This window comes from Juglans microcarpa x Juglans regia, chromosome 1D (assembly GCF_004785595.1).
Source record: "Juglans microcarpa x Juglans regia isolate MS1-56 chromosome 1D, Jm3101_v1.0, whole genome shotgun sequence".
Taxonomy (NCBI): Eukaryota; Viridiplantae; Streptophyta; class Magnoliopsida; order Fagales; family Juglandaceae; genus Juglans; species Juglans microcarpa x Juglans regia.
Genome location: NC_054594.1, coordinates 8,174,807 through 8,197,596, shown reverse-complemented (window position 1 = coordinate 8,197,596; position 22,790 = coordinate 8,174,807). Strand labels below are relative to the sequence as shown.

General features: G+C 33.9%; 1 protein-coding gene across 1 annotated transcript; it reads right to left on the bottom strand.

Annotated features, from left to right (window-relative positions):
• Positions 1-1,684: 1,684 nt before the first annotated feature.
• LOC121266520 (aquaporin PIP1-1) lies at positions 1,685-6,723 on the bottom strand. Its single transcript, XM_041170374.1, has 4 exons — positions 6,060-6,723; positions 5,142-5,437; positions 2,431-2,571; positions 1,685-1,956 (listed from the first exon to the last, which is right to left on the bottom strand). The coding sequence occupies exons 1-4, from the start codon at positions 6,382-6,384 to the stop codon at positions 1,861-1,863; spliced, it is 858 nt and encodes a 285-aa protein (XP_041026308.1). The 5' UTR covers positions 6,385-6,723; the 3' UTR covers positions 1,685-1,860.
• Positions 6,724-22,790: the final 16,067 nt, after the last annotated feature.

The following is a 22,790-nucleotide window of genomic DNA, read 5'->3' as shown; positions in this document are numbered from 1 at the left end:
CGTGCATTTCAAAGCCCCTTATCACCGTCATCCGTCACCGTCTACCGTTGCCGCCATCCCGTCAGCCCATACATGGTAATCTTTTCAATTTGGGTCTGTTTCCTATGGGTTTGTTTTGCCACCGTTGCCTTTATCACACAAGATCTTCGAATTTCTTTTTCTCTATAATTTTGGTCGCAAGGTCTCTACTACAGCTATTGATTTCTGATCTACTCCAACACCTTGTTGTACATCAGCATTTGCATACAATATATTTTTATTTTCCACAAGAAAAAAAAAAAAAAAAGGTTCCAAACAGATAGCTAAGTAATATGAGATATAAGTCAAGTCATGGGAGCAAAGCAATCACCTTGCATGATGCCCAGTCCGCTGAATCAAAGAATGCACGTTCATGATCCTAGAACCACACAAGAAAACTTATAGCATATTTCTCCACAGTACAGTACTTCAATCTAAAATTGCTGATGATTGCTGAATCAAAGAATGCACATTCACTCAGTGTGTAATTGCTTTCATTTCCTACATAATTTATTTGTGTTTTGGGTGATTGAAATCTAATATTAGCAGCTATCCAAAGACCACTTACCGACCTGAAACTATTGAAACACAGCACACCTAACTTAAAAATAAGTTTTTTAAGTGCGAAACACAGCACACTTATCAAGAATTTCATGTTCAATAGGCACACATTCTAGCTACTTTCATCAACCTAACCACTGAAACATAGCACACATAACTGCGAAAGCGTGAACAATCTCATCAACCATGGTTCCAAGAGGTGGGCACGAGGCGGGGGCCAGCAAAGGTTAGAGGAAATAGGGCCGTCAAGGAGTTTCTACCAAAAATTAGAGGAAATAGGGCTATGATTTCTCGCTGACGAAGGAACTTCGGGCTTCCGAGAGGTGGGCGAGGGGTTGGGATGGGTTATCGAAGGTTGAGAGGGGCTCGATATCCTTTTGCCAAAATCGTCTTCCCAGAGGACCAACGCCAACGAAAGTTCCGAGAGGTGGGCGAGCGGCTGGGATGGGCTGTGAGGGTGAGAGAGGGACCGAGGGATTGCAGGGTGAAAGGGGGAGATCTGAGTTTGAGAGGAGATCAGGATTTGTGATTTGCTGTAGTGCGGCTTCATTGTAGTTTAGATGGAAAGTCTACGTGGCATCAACTTATTAGAAGACTGCTATTTGATAAAGTTCGTTCAGACTGGTTATAAGATTAGGGTGCGTTGTTACCAAACTCACCTCAATTCATCTTAACTCATCATTACAATTTTTTCAAATTTCAACACAAAATATAATAAACAATTCAATTTTTTCAAATTTTAAAATAATAATAATATTAAAAAATAATATTTTAACAATATTTTATCATCACAACTCAACTCAACTCAACTCAACATCCAAGCACACCTCACCTTATTGAAAGTGACCAAAATCAGGATAAAGAATATATAGCAGGCTGACTTTTCGTTCTCGCATGTGAACACGAACAAAAAGATGGGCATGCTGTTTATGCATGAAGGTGAAGAAAAGGGAAGATTTGATTTTGGTCTGGACTTTGGTTGGTATACAGTGACTGTCACACTTTCTGAGTAACCGTTTCTTAAGGACTACAAGAGCATGTGCATGATCAAACGTTTGGGGTCTATAGACTGATGGTGTATGCACTAGTGAAGAACAGGCATGGATTAAAGTTTAAGGAATACTACCTTGAGAAAACGTTGCAAATTCACATCCCTTATGCACATAATCAACCCATCAAATTCCAACCCCTAACAATAATACAGAGAGAGAGAGAGACAAACAAGACAGCAAACATGGTCTAAACAAAGCACAAGATCAATATGAAACACAAGCGGAGTTCTCAGGCTCTGGTCTTGAATGGGATGGCTCTTATGACTATCTGGTGGTAAAGGGCAGCAAGTGCAGCTCCAATGAACGGTCCCACCCAGAAGATCCACTAAAGCAAGCAACAAAAACATCGATCAGTTAGAATAATAATATTTATACAACTATTTTTCTATTCATTTCACATGATTTTGCCTTTCAAATTAAAATTACTAAAGTTTATAATTTAAATTTTATATTTTACATAACCATCCTAAAAAGTATTACATATAAAACAGCCCTTTGTTTAAAACATAGTTTCAAAAAGAGAAATACTCTAGCCACAAAATTGATTACACAAAAATAATCTCATAAACTGATGTGGCTTGATATAATTTGTCAGATTGTAAAGTTGCTTTTATTGTAAAGCAGATTTGACGGATCATATGAAGCCACGTCAGTTTGTGAGATTACTTTTGTATAATCCTTTTGTGGCTATATCACTTTAAAAAATGTTGTATGTGTATCGTCATTCCTTCAGTTATTATATATAATATAAATGCACCCATCCAGAATTAAATCAATGGGATCATGACACTTTACTAACCTGGTCATCCCATGCGTGGTCTTTGTTGAAGATGATGGCAGCCCCAAGGCTCCTGGCAGGGTTGATGCCAGTTCCAGTGATGGGGATGGTAGCCAAGTGCACCAAAAACACTGCAAACCCAATTGGAAGTGGAGCCAAGATCTGCAGGTCAAGTCAGAGAAACGAAAAGGTGTTTCAGAACCATATATCATATCTGCAAGGCAAGAAAGTATATAACCCCAAGCAAGTCTCACTACAGCATCACACAAAGAAACCATATTTATTAATTTCCACGAGACCACCTGTCCTGGGAGACGTTTAACGGCTTTAGACAATCTTGTATAAACATAATTTTTCCATATCCCAAGTAAGTTTCAATACACCAGACACAGCCTTTTCTGTTTTTTCTTGACAAGTTTCAATAGGAGATGTACTATCACAGGCTCACAGCCCATGCAATTTTCCCATATTCATGCACTATATATGTAAGAACGTACTAGTTTGAGACCAACAAGTAGGGTGAACGTCTGATATATATATTTTTTTTAATCTTAACATTCAATTACAAGTGGAGATTCTACTTTTAATTCACGCAGAGTTCATAATCATATCTGAATTTTACACAGCAATAATCTTAGTTCAACCAACTTTTTGAGAAGAAACTTCTATCTGAGTAGAAAGTAGGCAAGAGCATAGATCTTTTCAGTAGCTATGAAACTCTCTTAATACAAGAGTGCAAGCTTTAAAAACTCTAGAATGTTATAACTTAAAACCATTCAAAGCACTCACCATAATTGCAATTTCCAGCAACAATTGATTTCAATTTCACTTTCAATCTCACCCAGTACACCCCTAACACCGTCTATTCAGAAAGTTTTATGCAAATGATCAACAAAGCATGTATACCACTACACTGTGTCCATACCCCTCAACCAATTCCATTAGAGTGGGATTAAACCCAAAAACAAAACTAGGACTCCTTAATTCCATCGATGACTACTACTCTGTAATTTCTGCTAATTTCTGAAATGGTAGTAACAACTCATATATTCACGAGAACTTTAGAACAGCATAAAGTCAACATGAGAACAAGCAGTGATCAATATGAAAATGACATGAACTAGATTTAACAAATGCAGAATATATATATATATATATATATATATATATTTTTATCAGTAAACTAGAATTTTATTGATGAGATTAATAGGCATAGCCCAAGTACACGGATGACAAATGCAGAATATATATATATATATATGTAAATAAGAAGTTTATTTTAGTTTATTTTTATATAAGCAGTATGAAAATAAGAAAAGCTTCCTCTCTCTTATACTTCTTGTAGTTGTAGAATAAACTTCTTCCCGGAAATAAAATTTTATTTTGCACCTCCAAGTATCTATAGCACTAATTCAATCACTTAGTAGCATCATAACACTTAGAAAGAGTACTGCAAACAGTAAAATGTGACATTGCATCAATCAGAAATGGCGACAATTAAACTAGTTTTCCCAGGGCTTGCAATTTTTTTTTGAACTTCTGATATGAGTTCTAAAGAAAGCAATTTTATTTTATTAAACACTCTAATGGGATTCATAATAGCCGTTCCTAACCAAACTGTGGAAAACCAAATGAAAATTCTACCATCAATTTCCAAAACCCAATCCAATGGCATTTTGTACAAACCTAACATTTCTCAAGAAGCTAACCAGTAACCACAATGCATTTTAAGGTGCAAACATGTCGCTCCCAAAAAATGGGTTTGGCATAAGCATTAAAATCACTCTTAAGACATGATAGATTAAAAGAAAGCTCATCAAACTTCGAGTAAACTAAGGTATTCTGCCAAGTAAAAGTTCACAAGTTGAATATGGTGCCCCTATGTACTAGCAAAGCGGCAAGGTATCTTGGCAAACAGAGCTAAAAAAAACCTTCACCAAGGCATATGGCACCCCACAACCATGGGTCCACACGTGAAACCAACATACAAAATTTAACCACAAAGTTCAATTCAGACTCTATGGAGATGGAACTCTGTAAAATTGAGCCGCATGCCACAGTGAGACAATCATTAGCCTGTTCCACAAAAAAGCATAAGGGGGCTCACATTATAGTGAAATACGCTAGTTGCACAAACTCTTATGTTCAAGTCGTGTAGCATTGCCATATCATCATGTATAAGTCCATGCAAGCACCCCTACCATGCATTTGGTAGGCAAAGCGTGCAACAAGACTTGTGTATTAAAGTTGAACAAACAATCCAACCTAAATAAGAGCCTCCAAAAATAAGTATTGGGCTCACTCCAGCAAAAGATTATAGTCGTGGGGTATTTTCTTCAATTTATTATTTTTCATGGCAAAGAGACCGAGTCCAAACAAAAGGATCTCTTGCCATATTGTTGTAACTTGTGACAGGCTTTAGGTATATTGAGGTCAAGGGCAAGGGTTCGAGTTTTTCTCATTACTAAAGTTGGCTTTCTCCTATGGATGTAATCCTATGTGCCAAACCATGTAAATAAGCCATCCAAGCCCTTGATTTATTTATGTTTTCTCTTCTCTACATGCTTGTTGTAAAAGTAAATTAAGTAATAAATAGATAACTACAAATAAAAAAGGGAGAAACAGACAAACGTGTGCATAGCCATAGACAGAGTTACAAATAAATACATAGAAAAAGAAGAAAAAAAAAACAGAGACAGAGGAGAGAAAGAGAGAGAGAGAATAATACTTACAGGGACATGGGAGTCTCTAGCATTCCTCTTAGCATCAGTTGCAGAGAAAACGGTGTAAACGAGAACGAAAGTGCCAACAATCTCAGCTCCAAGGCCATCACCCTTGGTGTAACCTGGTTTCACTACATTGGCTCCACCACCCTGAAGTTCGTACTGTGTTTTCTGGAACCCCTTCACAACACCTGCGCCGCAGATTGCACCCAGGCATTGCATCACGATGTAGAATAGTGCTCTTGTCAGGGAAAGCTTTCTCGCAAGGAAGAGACCGAATGTCACAGCTGGGTTTATGTGTCCACCTGTGCGAAACATAAACAAAATAACGCGTACCGTACGTGAGGAAAGGGTGAAAAGAACCCCCATCGAAAAAATCAAACAAGCTGCTCCAACCTATTGAGTAAGGAAATGTCTCGTGGAAAAAAGTTAAGAAAATGGCAAATGTTGGGAATTTGTTTAAGAGAACATAAGAATAAAAGAGTTTGATTCCTTGTTGCTCAGATTTTCTGACAGCCCAGACATACACTAAAGCAGCTTTCAAGACTTCCAAGTAAAATTTTCCGAAAGTACAGTAATAAGTTCCAAATTACTCTCCTCATATCTCTCACAAACCCGAGAGAAGATTGAAAAAGGAAAGGGATGAAGTCACCGCTTTGAACAGATCCCACCTGTTTTAGCCTTTTTTTCCCAGCAAACAATCAACCAAATAAAAAAATGAAAAAATCACTACAAAGTCATTAGCTCTCCATCTTTGTCTACAGACATAAGAGCAAGCAAGAGATTTGAAAAAAAAAAAAAAGCTTTAGAAAATAACCATCTTTAAGCATGTCACAAAGAAAAAATCGTTTCTTTCCTTCATCATTCACCCTGAAACTTCAAAGCAACATAGGTAGAGAGAGAGAGAGATAGAGAGAGAGGTGTAACCTGAGATACCAGCAGTGCAGTAAACAAGGGCGAAGATCATGCCCCCAAAGGCCCAAGCAATGCCCTGAACACCAACAGAGGCACACTTGGGAGAGGTGGCGACACCCATGACAGAAAGAACAGTGATGTATAGGAATAGGAAGGTGGCGATGAACTCGGCAATGCCAGCCCTCCAGAAGGACCAGGACTGGAGCTCCCCTGGCTCAAACAATGGTGCTGGCGGTGGCTCCTTGTAGTCCTTGTCCGTCTGTGCCGATGTCCCTATGGGTTGCCTCTCTGAAAACCTGTTCGCTCCTAGTTTCACATCCTCTTCTTTCCCCTCCATTGTCTCTCGTAGCTTCTAGCTAGACTCAAGCTCTGATCTCTCTCTCTCTCTCTCTCTCTCTCTCTCTCGGATTGTAAAATGAAACTCTTGGAGCCTGAAGGTGAGCTTTATGGCAGAAGTGGGTGCAATGATTTATAGGGACGACAAGCTACTGACCTGTCTTTGGAACTACATATACCAAAAGAAAATCATATATGATTGGCTTCGGAGTCTTGGGTAACATTATGTTCAAACAGTTTTATTGCTCTCTTCATGCAATCTAACGTAAAATGTTAAGTGTACAGCATGAAAAAAGAGGTTTATTTTCAGAAGTTGAACTGTAGCAAACTAGGAAAAAATTGAATATTTAAGCAAAAGATGGTGCAGAGTTGAGAGTTCACGTTAAGTTTCAAGATTTGGGTGTATTTGGATATTTAAGTGAGTTGAGTTGAGTTGAGTTGTGATGATAAAATATTATTAAAATATTATTTTTTAATACTATAATTATTTTAAAATTTAAAAAAATTGAATTATTTATTATATTTTATATTAAAATTTAAAGATTATAATAATAAATTAAAATTAGTTAAAATGAATTTGGTAATCAAATTATCAAACGCTTAAAAATTTTGGAGATGTTTCTGGAAAGTGCAAAAAGATGGAGTAGCGAAAGCTCAAAGCAGGCATTGGTACAGCTTTGAAATAAAAATAAAAATAAAAATAAAAAGACATAGGTACAGTCACATCAGGAAGGAATCCGGATGCTTTGGCTGCCCTTATCTTTTTGCAGACCATCTTTAATCCTACTTTTCCCTACTCCCAAGTACCTCCCTCTACTGTGTTAAAAAAAAAAAAAAAAAAAAAAACCTCCCACCACGCCCATCCATATTCGTGTGACCATAATACCCCCCAATTGCAACACAAACGGCCCTCAGATTATGCTGACAGAAGGGGTATTATTGTCCATACCAGAACTAATGGTAAATTAACTGCTGAACGGTTAAAGATTAGCGTGGAAAATTGAAATAACGGATTAATTTGATTAATAAAATGATAATTAGAGGATTAGACCGTTTGCTGTTTTATCCAATCAGAATGGAACAATGTGGGAGGTGGGGGACAAAGGTCCACAAAAAGGGACAAAAACGACAACCGTATTGCCAGACAGACCTTTCCCTGGTTACGAGGCAAAACTGTGCAACGGAAGCCCGTTTTCCTCAGCTTTGCTGCAATCTTGTGGGCTCTAGTCCGGAGGGGATAATGTTATATATATATATATATATAATAGTAGGAAAATACTAAATATCCTGCTCTTGCAGTACTCATAATAGTAAGGTTTTTTTTTTTTGAGCATATATAATAGTATGTTAATATTTAATAATAACAATTAATTACAGTAAGATACAGTTATTATAATTATAGGAAATATAATCCGTATCTTTGTTATAGAAAATGATACATATAACTATGCTTTAAAATAATTTATAAAAAATAATATTATTTCATAAAATTATTCGCTTTAAAATATAATTATATAAAAATCTATGAAAAAAAGTTATGTGTATCATTACTAAAATTTATTCAAAAGTGTGGGGAAGATTTAGCTTGCGTTTGATGTTGATCTGAGTTGAAATCTTTATGAATAGTAGTAAGTTGAGATAGTTGAATGAGTTTTATGAGACCCACATAATATGAGTTTATGTGTATTTGAATGTTAATATTAATTGAGATATATTTATGAGAAGTTGTAAAATAAATAGGTCTCATCATTAATTTTTACTATTCATTTACCATATTAAAAAGTCAGTTGGCGTCAACTGCTCAAAAGGATAAAAACGTTTCCCGTGAGGTCCGCTTGTAGCCAACCGAATGGAGTAAAATAAGGGTAAAATAGACAAAATCTTTTTTTTTATAACAACCATCACTTTGACAATTTGAGCGGCATCCTTGACATTTGGCAGAAGTATTAAATTAATCTATAGTATAAATTCACTTAACTCAATCTCAGATACAATTTAATTTATTATTTAGATGATAAAAAAAGTCTAAAAATCAATTGCACTGAACTCGACTGAGTAACTAAACCGAGCCTTAAAGCCGTTTAGAAAGTGAAAATGCATAATTTTAAGAATAGAACATTTTGGAGGTTAGCGAAAAGTGAGTAAGCATCACGCAAGATCATGTGCGTCACGCCTTCAAAGATTGTACACTGTAGTTTTCGTGGAAATAATTCTCTATATGATTTTAATATTAATTCAAATTATTTTGATAAAAATATTTATATAAGTTATAATTACTTTATAAAATACTCTTAATATTGAATAATAACAATTAATTACAGTAAGATACAGTTATTATGATTATAGGAAATCTAATCCGTATCTTTGTTATAGAAAATGATACATATAATTATGTTTTAAAATAATTTATAAAAAATAATATTATTTCATAAAAAGTCTTCACTTTAAAATATAATTATATAAAAATCTATGAAAAAAAATTATGTGTATCATTACTAAAAATTATTCAAAAGTGAGGGGAAGGTTTAGGCTGTGTTTGGATGTTGAGCTAGGTTGAGATCTTTATGAATAGTAGTGAGTTGAGATAGTTGAGTGAGTTTTGTGATATTCACTTAATATAAATTTATGTGTGTTTAGATGTTAAAATTAATTTATATATATTTATGAGAAGTTATAAAATAAATAAGTCTCATTATTAATTTTTACTATTCATCTGACATATTAAAAAATCAACTGGCGTCAACTGCTCAAAAGGACAAAAACCTTTCCCGTGGGGTCCACTTGCAACCAACCGAATGGAGTAAAGTAAGGGCAAAATAAACAAAATCTTATAGCAGCCATCACTTTGACAGTTTGGATGGCATCTCAGACATTTAGCAGGAGCATTAAATCAATTTATAGTATAAACTCACTTAACTCAATCTCAGATACAATTTAATTTATTATTTAGATGATAAAAGAGGTCTACAAATGAATTGCACTAAACTCGACTGAGTAACTAAACTGAGCCTTAAAGCCGTTTAGAAAGTGAAAATGCATAATTTTAAGATTAGAACATTTTGGAGGTTGGCGAAAAGTGGGTAAGCATCGCATGATCATGTGGGTCACGCCTTCAAAGATTGTACACTGTAGTTTTCATGGAAATAATTCTCTATATGATTTTAATATTAATTCAAATTATTTTGATAAAAATATTTATATAAGTATAATTACTTTATAAAATTAATTTCCTAATTTAAAATAAATTTATCAAAAAAAATTATCTATGATATTTTCTTGATATTAGACTTGCCCAGATTATAAAACAGATTAATTCTCCTGATTGAACACGCTTGAAATGATAATAATATATTAATTTGATTTCGTAAAGAAAATCGCATTTGGCAAAATTGTTCGAGTTTATTTTCGTTTAACCTATCAATTTGACCTAATAATACTTTGTAATGCATAGATTATATGAAGATCGGTCTCTTTTACTTACACAGATAAAATGAGATAAAAGTTAAAAGTTGAATAAAATATTATTAAAATATCATTTTTTAATATAATTTTTATTTTAAAATTAGAAAAAATTGAATTGCTTATCATATTTTGTGTGAAAATTTAAAAAAATTATAATGATTATATGAGATGATTCATCTTAGTAATCAAACTAGACCGCATGATGCATACAAATCATATTGGCATTTGATTTAAGAAATACCTCAAAAACAAAATAAATATATATATAAGCAAAAACATTAATAAAAACTTATGTAGACTGTAATTTCTTTTCACTATCATTATTCTATTCATGTGATAATTTTTTGCTAGTTTTTAGATTATTATTTATTTATTTTTAAAAAAATAATAAATTCAAAATTTGATGTATAAGGACTTATTAACTTAGTGGGATTAGAATTTTGATGAGAGTGAAATATTTTATATTTATTAAATTAAGTTGCTTAAAAAAAAAGGTTTTGTGTAGAGTGGGTGAGGGACCTTGCCGCCTAAACCCTCACTATATATTATAATTAATGGGGCCTAATTCTCCACTGCAAACCTAATCAGTGCTGTCCTCTTCTGTTCTTGCGCCCCCTCCTCACATGCCTTTTAATTTTTCTGGGGTCCATTTTCTCCACTCCAATCATATGACCACATGCGCCCATCTTCCTCTCATTCTCTTCAAATTTCAACTATGTGCAATGTTATGTTATAAAATTATTTGCGCAGCTCCATATACAAGCTCAATATATTTTTTTAAAAGTGTTATTTGAATGTCTTTACTTTACACACTATTTAAATGACATAATTTAATTTATAAAATTTAAAATTTATCTTTCAAATCAAATTATATTACATAGAGCTAAATGTTTGTTGTCTGATTGACATAACCTCCAGTAAAGATTTGGAGTTGAAAACTCCCCTCTCCCAACTCAAAAAAAAAAAAAAAAAAATGTCATGTAATATGTCATGCAAATGGCATACAGTATAAAAGTATTCAAATATAATTATTATTTTTTTAAGTAATTATGCAGAAACGAATGTGTATATCCTAAAAGAATAAATTTTTACAACTTCTTCATACTTCACAACCTCTTTATTATATGAATAATGAATAGAAAATTTGAAATAATTTAAAAAAAATTAATTCAAAAAAAATTAAAAAAAATATTAAAAAATTAAAAAAAATTTTTAAAAATATAAAATGTAGAGTGTGATTGTATAGCAAAACTCATCTTAAAAGGAAAGGGAAAATGATGGCGCGGGAGAACTGGCGAATGGATTCTCTGTTTGGGTGGCTCGGGATAGTGAAGTGGGGAGAGGGGGACATGGCAAGGGGAAGTGAGAAAAAGAAAAGAAAACGAAAGGAAAGTGGGGGGAGGGGAATAAAAAATTAAAAAAAAATACCTAAAGAAAAGTAGAGGGAGGGGCAGGTGGCGGAGAAGTAAAATAAAAAATTAAAAAAAAAAAAAAAAAAAAAAAAAAAACCCCACCTGCTACATGAGCCTAGTTCGTGGGATCTCTTTACGTTCCTAATTTTTTTTTTTTTTATTATTTTTTGAACAAATTGACACTTGGAGGGCACCAACAACCTACAAAAAGTGATTCTTTATTCATTGATTAAAGAACAAATCTAACGTGTTCAGCTTAATTAAAAATTGCATATTTGTTAACGAATAGATGATTTTAATCATAGGGTGATTATTTAAATTGATTTAAAGGTAATTGGGGTTGGTATTCTTATCTCATTTTATATAATCGTTATAATTTTTTTAAATTTTAACATAAAATATAATAAATAATTAAAATTTTTTAAATTTTAAAAGAAAAATAATATTAATAAATAATATTATAATAATATTTTATTTAATTTTCAACAAAATATCTTATTTTATCTTATTTGAATTGTAAAACCAAACGTAATTGGTGCTTTATATTTTCAAGACCTTGACCAGTCCTATCCAAGGGGTAATGTACACGGTTTGGTACATCTCACAGCTTGAAAGTCATGGTTTTAGATTCACTTATACATACCAATAATTTTATTTAAAAGCTTTTACACCTCATACAATCTACGTGACTTAATTTTTAAGTTTCGAAATTCCAAAGACTTTCAATACCAAACTTTCACATTTCATAATAGTTTCTTGAATTTTTAATTTTATTAACTCATCAAAACTCTGTCTTATTTGGTTACATAGATAAGATGATGTGAGAAATTTATAAATAGTAATGAGATAGTTTGTAAATAATAATGAAATTGTTTGAATTAAGATATTTCATAAGATTTTGGAAAAAGAAAGAGAAAAAATTGAATAAAAAATTATTAGAATATAATATTTTTAATAATATTTTTATTTTTAAATTTAAAAAAGTTAAATTATTTTTTTGTGTTCTATTCGAAAGTTTGATAAAGTTATAGTAGTCAAGCAATGATTAAATGAAAAATTTGAAAATTTGAAATTGAAAAGTTTGTATTTAAACGGTATTTAGATGTTAAGAAGACATGAGATAAATTGATATCATCTGTAAAACTAAACGGGACTTTAACCAAGAATCGGATATTTGGCTTCCTAATGCTGACGGGCATTTCTCTACTAAAAGTGCGTGGACTTGTATTCGTATGAGGAGTCCAGATTTCCCTTGGGTTAAATGGGTCTGGCATTCTGCTCTTCCCAAAAAAATGTCGATTACTATGTGGAAGGCTATACATGATTGTCTTCCAGTGGATACAGAATCCGCAAAATTGGTATCTCTATTGTCTCTCGTTGTGATTGTTGCTCCAATTCTAAGTATGAAGATCTTAATCATAGTCTTTCGAGAGGGGACTTTACTGAAAAAATTTGGCATATATGCTCGGTGGTTCTTGGAGTTCCTTGGATGGAAGGTGGTTCTTGGAGACAGCGGGTGGAGTGTTGGTATAGGCGAGCAAAAAACTCTAATCGTCCTGGTCAATTGATGGGTCTTCTTCCGGCTATCATTACTTGGAGATTATGGGGGTGTCGTTGTAAGGCCAGGATGGAAGGCTTGATGGAATCGATTCAACAGGTTTGGTGCTCCATAAAATATTGGGTTTCCTGGATTGCTTTAAAGCTCAAAGATGTTAATTTGCTTACTCGGCGTGATGAAGGTATTGTACAATGTTTCAATATGCCTTTAAATGTCATGAGGAAGGAGTTTATTTCTTCGATCAAGTGGAAGCCGCCTAAGCCAGGTTGGGTTAAATTAAATGTGGATGGGTGTTCTCTTGCTGAAGTCTCTGGGCATAATTCTAACAACTATGCAGAACTGATGGGTCTTCTTCATGGGCTTTTGTACATTGGTTTGTTGGGTTTTTGTTCTGTGGAGATTGAACTCGATTCCATGCTTGTGCTTAACTGGTTGAGGAATCAGAGATGTGGCCTTTGATACATGGAAGATTATTGGGATGAAATTCAGAGCCGTATAGCTGGTCTTAATGTTTCTATTGTTCACTGCTATAGAGAATGTAACTCGGTTGCTGATGGATTAGCTAAAATGGGTGCTAAGGGTCACACTAGCTCTTGGTTTTCTTTATATGAACTACCTGCTCCTATTAGAGGTAATATCCGGTAGGATAGAGGGGGTCTTTCGTATCTCCGGAAAACTCGAAGACGTTGATAGTTGATTTAGAGCGTTGGTTTCTCCAGGTATGTCTCTTCCTCTGCTATCAGTTTAATTTTTTTCTTACTCTATGCTTGTGCAGGTTTCCCTTGCAGGGTTTTGGTCTTGTGTTATTTGCTTTAATTTTTGTTTCTTGGAGTCTTTTGTATTATTGTTGCGTTTATTTGATTTTTTTGGAGACCTGGATTTGGTTTTTCTCATGTAGCCTTAGGTCTCGGGTTGTAACTACGGTATTCCTCCACCACAAGTGAGGGTTTATTAATAAAATTGGGACGTGGCTGCTATGTGGGTGGCTTCTGGTTCTTTTTAAAAAGAAAAAAGAAAAAAAAAACTATTGGTTGGTATATAAAGAGAGCTAAAATGTAGTAGCTATTCATTAAATAAATAGAGTCACATGCACATGACGCTAATCGATGATGGGCTTGCTATAGTTTCCTTTGGGCTGGGTGTTGTCGTACTTGGGTTCAAGTTTCAAGCTAGCATTAACTTGAATGCTGATCCAGGGTGCTGGACTAATCTAACCCATGCACAAGTATTGAGGATGAAATAGGAGAATATTGCTTATTAGCACACGTTGCAAATGACATGAAAAGGTTCAAATGGAAGATAAAACTTCAAAATATATTAAGACCAAGGGCTTGTCTGCATGCTTAAAATATTTCAAAATTTTGTAAATAATAATGAAATAATTTGAGTGAACATGTTTTATTGGATTTTAAAAAATGAAAAAAAAAAAATTGAATAAAAACATCTTTTAAAATAAGTATTGTATTGAAATTTGTGAAAGTGAATAGATAAAACTAAAAAGTTGTTTGAATATAATTTTTTAATATAATTTTTATTTTGAATTTTATAAAAGTTCTACTGATTTTTATGTTTAAATAATAATTATGTAATGATTAGATGAAATGTTTAAAATTTGAAATAAAAAAATATTTTGTATTTGAATGATGTTTAAGAATGAAGTGACGAGAAGCTTTGGTGTTTGAAATGTTTGGTGTGCACAATAAAAGTCTTGAAATTCTGCAATCGGTTTGAAAATTCTTATGTGAATAGTAACTCAACCCAATACAAAAAGTTCTGTTCTGTCCGAAGCTGGTGCAAAGTGGGGTTTGACAGCAACTAATAGGAATATTACACGCCTGCCTGTCTTTAGTTGCTCAAATGAAAGCACCTGCACTGAAACATTATCGAGGAGATGAAATCACAAGCAACGATTTACGCCAAAAGGGAGTCAAAGTGGCTGGCCGGATTCATAACTTAGAAAGTCAAAATAGTGGATACTCAAGTGCGTTATCATTCACTAATAAACTAGTCACCATTGTTTAGTTTAATTATTGTGATGGAAGGATAGTCATTTTAGTATTGTAGTATTGTGATTGGTATTGTAGCATTGTGCCTTCAAAATAGTGTCTTTGTATTAATGTAATTTGGAAAGTCTATTTTTATTATAAGATGAAGTTATTTGAAGCCAGATGTGGAGGGGGTTGTCTCGTATTTGTAGTTATTAAGAACACATTATTGCTTTGTTAACTGGATGTATAATTTATTTGTTTGCTTAAATTTATGTGTTAATGAGAGGTGCTTTTTCTCTTAAGTATAATGATAATGGAGGAAGAATATAATGGCTGGAGGAGGACAAACATGACACGGTCATAGGATTTCAAGAAAGAAAATTAGAAAGTGTGATGTATTGCATGCATGTAAGGAATGTGTTGTTTAAATTTCTGTGTGTTGATGAGAGTTGCTTTTTCTTTTCAAGTATCATTATAATTAAGGGTGGGCGAAGGGGCTTCGCCCCCCGTCCGCCTCGCCCTCACCTGGGCGGCACTGGCAATCCTGCCCCGCCTTGCCTCCCGGGCTGGGCTTAAACATATATATATATATATATACATATATAAATAATTTTGTTATCAAAGGACGTCATTTTGGTAACGATTTTTTTTTTTTTTTTAAAACGACAACTTTTTTTTTTTTTTGGGGAGGGGTTTAATTTAACCGTAGCCCCCCCTCCCCCGAGTGACTCTCTCTCTTTCTCTCTCTCTCTCAAGTTTCTCTCTACTCCTCTCTTCTCTCAACCTCGCAGCAGTCGGTGATGTCGTCACTCCCTCGCTGCTACGCCATCTCTCTCTCGGTCTCTCCCTTGCTGCGACGCCGTCTCTCCTTGGTATCTTCCTCTCTCAACTCCCTCCCTAACTCCCAGTCCATCTCTAAGCGCTCTCTCTTTCTAATTATTTCTTTGCAAGTGATTGTGGATTTGTTATGGTCTTGTGGATTTGCTATGATTGTGGATTTGTGTAATCGTGGCACGTGGTTGGGTGGTGGATGGCGAGGGAATAGAGCAAGGGTCTGCCCTCCCCCCAAGCATCGGTATGGGGGGCCATCCTTGTTGTGCGGGGTGGATTCTGGAGGGGGGCCGAACCCCACCCTCCGCCCATGGGGGGCAGGTGTCGAGAAGGGGGCAACCCTGCCCCGAGGGTGCAGGTAACACCTCTAATGATAATGGATGATAGAGACTATAATGATAATAAGAAAGTGTGTTATATTGCATGCATGTAAGGAACTACTCCAAACATTACAGATTGATAATTACTCCATAAATTTATGTGAAAGTGACACTTGAGATCGACAAGCAAGAAAATGCATTATGTCATTATATAATATTGACAAGCAAGAATTCTTAGACATCGATTAATATAGTACATAAAATGTAGAATTCTCAAAATACATTGTTACGTGTTGGCAAATGTTCTACCAGATTTCTCAAGTCCCAAAAGGAACTGCCCAAGCCACAACCAAGTTACATTACCAACTAGACAATCATATTTTTGTTACATAATGTGTAATAAAAATAAATACAAAGCAACACCATGATAACGAAAGTGCTACCCTATGCCTTGTAATCTCCAATTGATGCTCAGTTGCTTCAATCTCCATTGTAGCTCTGACTATAATTAATTATAGCTCTAAAGTTAAACAGGTCTAATCGACTTTGACACTCAAATGTTCATTTCTCTCTTATTGACGTTTAACCAACATTTTCCCGTAATCATAAAGCTCTAGGTCAACCCAACAAAAATATTTACATAACCTCCCAAATTGCAAACAATAAGAAATCATCAAGATCTTAACATGATATGCAACATACAACAATAGAGTAATAAGTAAACTTTTCATTTCACCTTCCAATATCTATAGGTAAAAAATTTGTTTTTATAATTGTCTTCCGTACTAGAATTCTTCATGTATGCTTTTTCATCACAATAATAGTATGGGTCCTTAAATGATGGTGTGGATGTTGTTGTCTGTGACATTCTAATATTATTTGATCCCTAACAAGAAACAACAACTAGGGGTATGTAGATTCTGACAAAACCTAACGTCACCGATCGAAATTGGCTGTTAAAGTCTAAAACTAGTTGAAATCAGTGGAGAATCGGTCGACCAAAGGTAGAAAATGTTAGAAATTGACGTCGGTTAGTTCGGTTCTGATTTGAACAATGTTCAAATTGCGAACCGATCGATATAATATATATATTATTTTATTCTTATATACAACGACATTGCTTAACTTAAGTGAGTTAAACGATGCCGTTTTACAACTATATTTTAGAAAAAAACTAATAAGAAATGATGATGCTTGGTTTAATAAACCAAACATCGTTTTGGGTCAGGGCTTAATAGTCCCGGCCCCTCCCATCCCTCTTCTTCATCTCGATTATTTGATTCTCTCTCCTCTCTCACGAGCCATGCCTCAGTGATGTCTCATCTCTCCTCTTTCACGCCGCGCAACCTTTCCCTCTGCCGACATCCATTCTGATTGGTCGAAACCAAGATCTTTCACTCATCTCCTCTGTTCACCTCTCATCTGATTAATTCCACCCATCTGTGATCTATTTCTCATATCTTTGTTCACCTCTTATCCTTTACACCGGTGGCTACTGTAGGATTTGGGCTTAAACCTATTTGACTAAGAGGTTTAGCATGTAGTTTTTTTTCCTGCATTATGATTTATAACAAAGTGCTTGGTCTTGATGTTTGATAATTAATTTTCCTATTACTTGATGTTTAAGTTTTTTATCTGTGTATAGGCATTTTAAAATTTTTGGTGCATATTTTCAGGATTGCTAACAGTAATCTGAGAGTTATTTCGAACTGTGACTGTGCTATATGTTCGATTTAGTATTTTTTTTTACTTAAAAAAATTTATTGTTGTTAATTTATTATGTTCTAATTGTGTTGTAAATTTTTTTTTATATAAATTGTTGAAAGATGAGTGAACTAAAATATAGATTAGAGTCTTAGTCTTTGATGTTTGCCATGTTGCAAACTAGTTGCTATGTAATTATGTTACGTGGTTCTCTATTTTGTCTTGTTCTTTGTTTTTTTAATTTTGTTGTGTTTTTTAATTATTTATGTAGTTCACATGTTAGATGGATTCTTTTTCAACTCCAATTGATATTGATTCAAATGAAATAACCATTAACTTGGGAGATGATTTAAGAGAGATCCAAACATGAAGACCCCCAAGTGCCCTTACTAGTAGTACTTGTCCACTTTCTAAGAAACGGAAGAGGAATGATCCGTCGGTTGTTTGGGACCATTTTACGAAGGTGGAAGGTTATCTTGTAGATGAGTCTAAGGCTAAGTGTAATTATTGTGGCAATATGTATAATTGTCACTCAAAGAGGAACTGAACATCTACCATTACTATACTTGTGGGCCTTCGGATAGATACAAAAAAACAACTGGCGAGTAAGGCAACAACCGAGGAGGGGGTTAGAGATAGTGATGGTAATACGATAAAAAATCTTCTAACACAAAAATATAGTGAAGAGACTCTAAGGTTGTTAATTGCAGATATGGTAATTATCGATGAGTTATCATTTAGAATTGTTGAAGGGCAATAATTTAGGAAGATGTATTGGTCTCTTGAACCTTGGTTTAAAGTGTCATGTTGCGTCAAGATTGCAAGAAGTTGTATGAAATTGTTTGCATTAGAAAATGGAAAGCTCAAAAAGTTGTTTAAAGATGGGGGGCATGAAGGTTGTATTGACTATCGATACATGGACATCAGTACAGAATCTTAATTATATGTGTCTACTTCACATTTCATTGATAGGGATAGGAAATTACAGAAAAAAAATCATTAATTTTTGTTTAATCCTTAATCATCGAGGGGATACTAATTGAGATGTATGTTGAATCTTGCTTCCTTGATTGAAGTATTGATAGGATATTTACTGTAATTGTTGATAATGCAAGCTCAAATAATATTGCAATTTTATATTTGAGACAATTTTTGACATGGAATGTATTAGGGTGGAAAGTATATGATGCACCTAAGATGTTGTGTTCATATTTTGAGCCTTATTATGAATGAGGGTTCGAATGAGTATAATGACGTCATCATAATGGTTAGATATATGAGGTACACCCCTACAAGATTAGATAAGTTTAAGAGGTGTGTAGAATAAGGAGAAAACTGATTGTAAGAAAATGTTGTCTCTTGATGTACCAACTCGATGGAACTAAACTTAAATGACGTTGAAGGCAGCTGAGATGTTTGAGAAGACTTTCAGATAGATGGTTAGTGAGAATTACAACCTCCTATCTTACTTTGGTGATGGATACATGGGGCCTCCTAAAGCTAAGGAATGAGAGATAGTGCGGGTGTTTGTAAAGCTTTTGAAAATGTTTCATGATACTACTACGAGATTTTTAGGTCTTTATGTGTCACAACCAACACTAATTTTTTAGAGATTTGTCAACTCCTAAAAAGAGCTGATTAGGCTAAGTGAGAGTGATCATAGTTGTTTGATGAGCATGGTCATAAGGAGAGGTGTAACCAGTCCGGTTTTGGACAAAATTTGAGACCGAACCAGTATGCAACGGTTTTACATTTTCAAGAATCAATTCTGCACAGGTTACCTCCCTAAACCAGTACTTCCGATTTTACCAATTTCGGTCCAAATTTTCGATTTTAATATACTATATTATATACTGTATAATAGATATAATAATATATTAAGTATATAATACTATATCGATAATATATTGTAATATATTATAATGTATATTATAATTGTATTTTAGACTATAATGATATATAATAATATATAATATAGTCATCTATTATAGTATATTATAATATATAGTGATATAATATTAGTATAAGTAATAATACAATAGACTATAATGATATAAGATTTTAAAATTTAATATTATATTAATTAGTAATTTATCATATAATACAAAACTATTTTATATATAATCATATATTATATATAAAAATTATAATATATATGAACCGGTCCGGTTCGATTCGATCCAGTTTTAGAAAAAGAAAAACCAGAATCAGACTGATTTTAAGAAAAATAAAACCAGCACTGGACCAAACCAAACTCGATATTGGATCAAACCTACCGTTTCGGTCCGGTCTGGCCTGTGATTTTTTTTACACCCCTAGTCATAAGCATGAGAATGAAATATGATAAGTATTAAGGGTCATTAGATAGGATTAACTTGTTGATTTTGATTGCAGTTGTACTTGATCCACATAACAAATTAGGGCTTCTTAGTTTTCACTTGAAGAAAATTCATGATAAGACTCATGTTGAAGAATTAGTGTTGAGTGTGAAAAAGTTATTAACAGATTTGTATGAGAAGTATAATGTTATGTCCGGTTCTTCCATGACTAGCCGAGAACATGAACCACCTTCGATATCTACAACCACAAATGATGTTGATAGTAGTCTTGAGACAAAATGATTCTATGAGTGGTATCAAGCATCTTTTGCCTTGGCATCTACTGTTGCCAAAACAGAGATGGATCAATATTTATTAGATGGTTGTGAGGCATTCAGCCCATCTTTTGACTTGTTGATTTGGTAAAAAATTAACGAACATAACTATCATATATCTGTGAGAATTGCACGAGATTTATTGGTTATGCATGTTTCTACAGTTGCATTCAAGTCAACATTTAGTACGGGAGTACGTGTACTTGATCATTTTCGGAGTTCATTGGCTCTTAGATTTATTGAGGCACTTATTTGTGCTCAAAATTAGTTGAGAGATTCATCAACATCAATTGACATTTGATAGTCCATGGATAATGTGGAGAACTAATTGGTAGAATCGAGTAATATTTTGATAATTTAATATTCATTTGCTTTTGTAATTTAGTTTTAGTATTAGAAAGCCAAATTTGCTATAACCCAACAACTAGAGAAACATTTGGCACCAAAATTTTCAAAATCCAAATCCTCGAAATCACATAGATCAATTTTTACCTTTCAAAATCACATAGATTGGTCTAGGGCTTTCCAGAAACCAAAATTTTCGAAATCACATAGATCTATCTAATGTTTTCCAGGAACCTAAATTTTTTAAATCACATAGATCGATCATATCACAATTTTTAATACAAAAAAAATGTATTGAGATATCGAAAAAAATGTTTGTAATCCTTAAGGGTAGAAAAGAAAAAGCATTACCAAGCCACCTTTGTTGCTTGCACGTCCACCCTCTTCCTAGAAAACAAAAAATATTTTCACGCAAAATAAAACACATCCACCATTTAGTAAAGAAAAAGCATTATCAAGAGAAGAAAAACTAAGAGGAAGCAAGAGAATTGAGAGATTAGACATGCCTCTGTCATTTTGTTCTAGCCAAGAGAAAAAGCAAGAGATTAGGCTTTGAGAGATGAGAGAATACGTGTACGGTAGGGCTTGACAGAGAGGAAAAAACAAGATGTTTGTAATCTGATTTTTGCTCTTCAATTTTGGTCTTATTTTTTTTTCCTAAAAATAAAAAATAAAAAGCTGACAAGGTAGTGACACCTATCACTTCCATGTCAGAACATAATGGAATTTGCATTTTTCATTTGTACATTTATGATTTTCCTAAAATATAATGATGATTCTATTAAGATATCATAACACTTAACCATAAAATCCAAAACACTTTCTATTTTCCAAAATCACCATGAAGCCATACTTAGCACTTCAAGAATTTTCAAAAATATTTTTCTGTAATTAGTCAACTTGCATGATTCTAAATTACCTCAAGGATTGGATTAAAAAAGTATTTTATTTTATTTCATCTCATCTCATCTAATCATTACAACTTTCTTCAATTAACACACAAAATACAATAAATAATGAGTGGTGCTACTCTGCCGCCTCTATTTGCCTGCTGCAATTGTCCGTCTGACGTGTCATGCCACGTCACATAATATTATTAAAAAAAAAGGGTTGAATCAAATCTCGCGGAATGGTATTTGAATACATTCAAAGATGAATCAGACCCTCCCATCGCCCTCCTATCCCTGACCCTTGCCCGCTTTCACCGCCCTCCCCTCGCCGTCCCGTCGCTGAACACCATCACACTATCACGAGTGCCTTCCCTTGCCGAACATTGGCTCCCTCCTTCACGAGAATCATCCTGCAGCACAGAGCTTGTGGAGTCGCCTATTATTCTCGCTGCGACAGAGCTTTTATCCACCCAGATCTGGCCATATAGTGACATTCCCTTCTTCATTATTTGTTTATTCTTCATATGTTCTTGGTGATTTCCTTTGCTAGCATTTTCATGGTGGTTTCGTTAGTTAGGCTTTGGTTGGTGTCTGGACTGAAAAAGATGACATTTTTGTGGTAAAATCTTGTTGTTATATTATTAGGTGAGAAGATTTAACTGCTATATACACCAAAAACTCCATTATGGATTAAAAAAGTTAAAAACCCATTACTTACAATCACAGAGTACAATGTATTCGATAAGTTGGAGCATGAGATGTTGGTAAATTCTCTTGGATGGTTCAAGGTTGGCAAGAAAGTTTTCCTAAGTTGAAAGAATTAAAATACAAAAATCACTCCCTGAATAAGAAATTATAAACTAATTTTATACTAATTTTGGAGCCTGTGATTGCCACTAACACAAATTCTTTCCCCTGGTTACCTCCTCCTCTCCCATGGGGATGGAGAGAGATACCATCAAATCCTTTCTCTTGGTTCCTCATGAGAAAGTATATTTCATATAAGTTACCATTGCAAGCATGTCATATAATATTAAACATAAATCATCTCCACTGAATTTCAACTCGGTCATTCTTCTTAACACTTTATTTACACACTCGTGGGCTTCAGTTCTCACAAAGAAGTTTTAGTCTCATCTGCTTGCATGACATTGCTAGAAAAAGGAAAATAAGAAAACAAATAAACATTTGGGTGGTCATGCTTAATGACTTGCAGCTATTTGAGCATTCAACAATCCTAAATA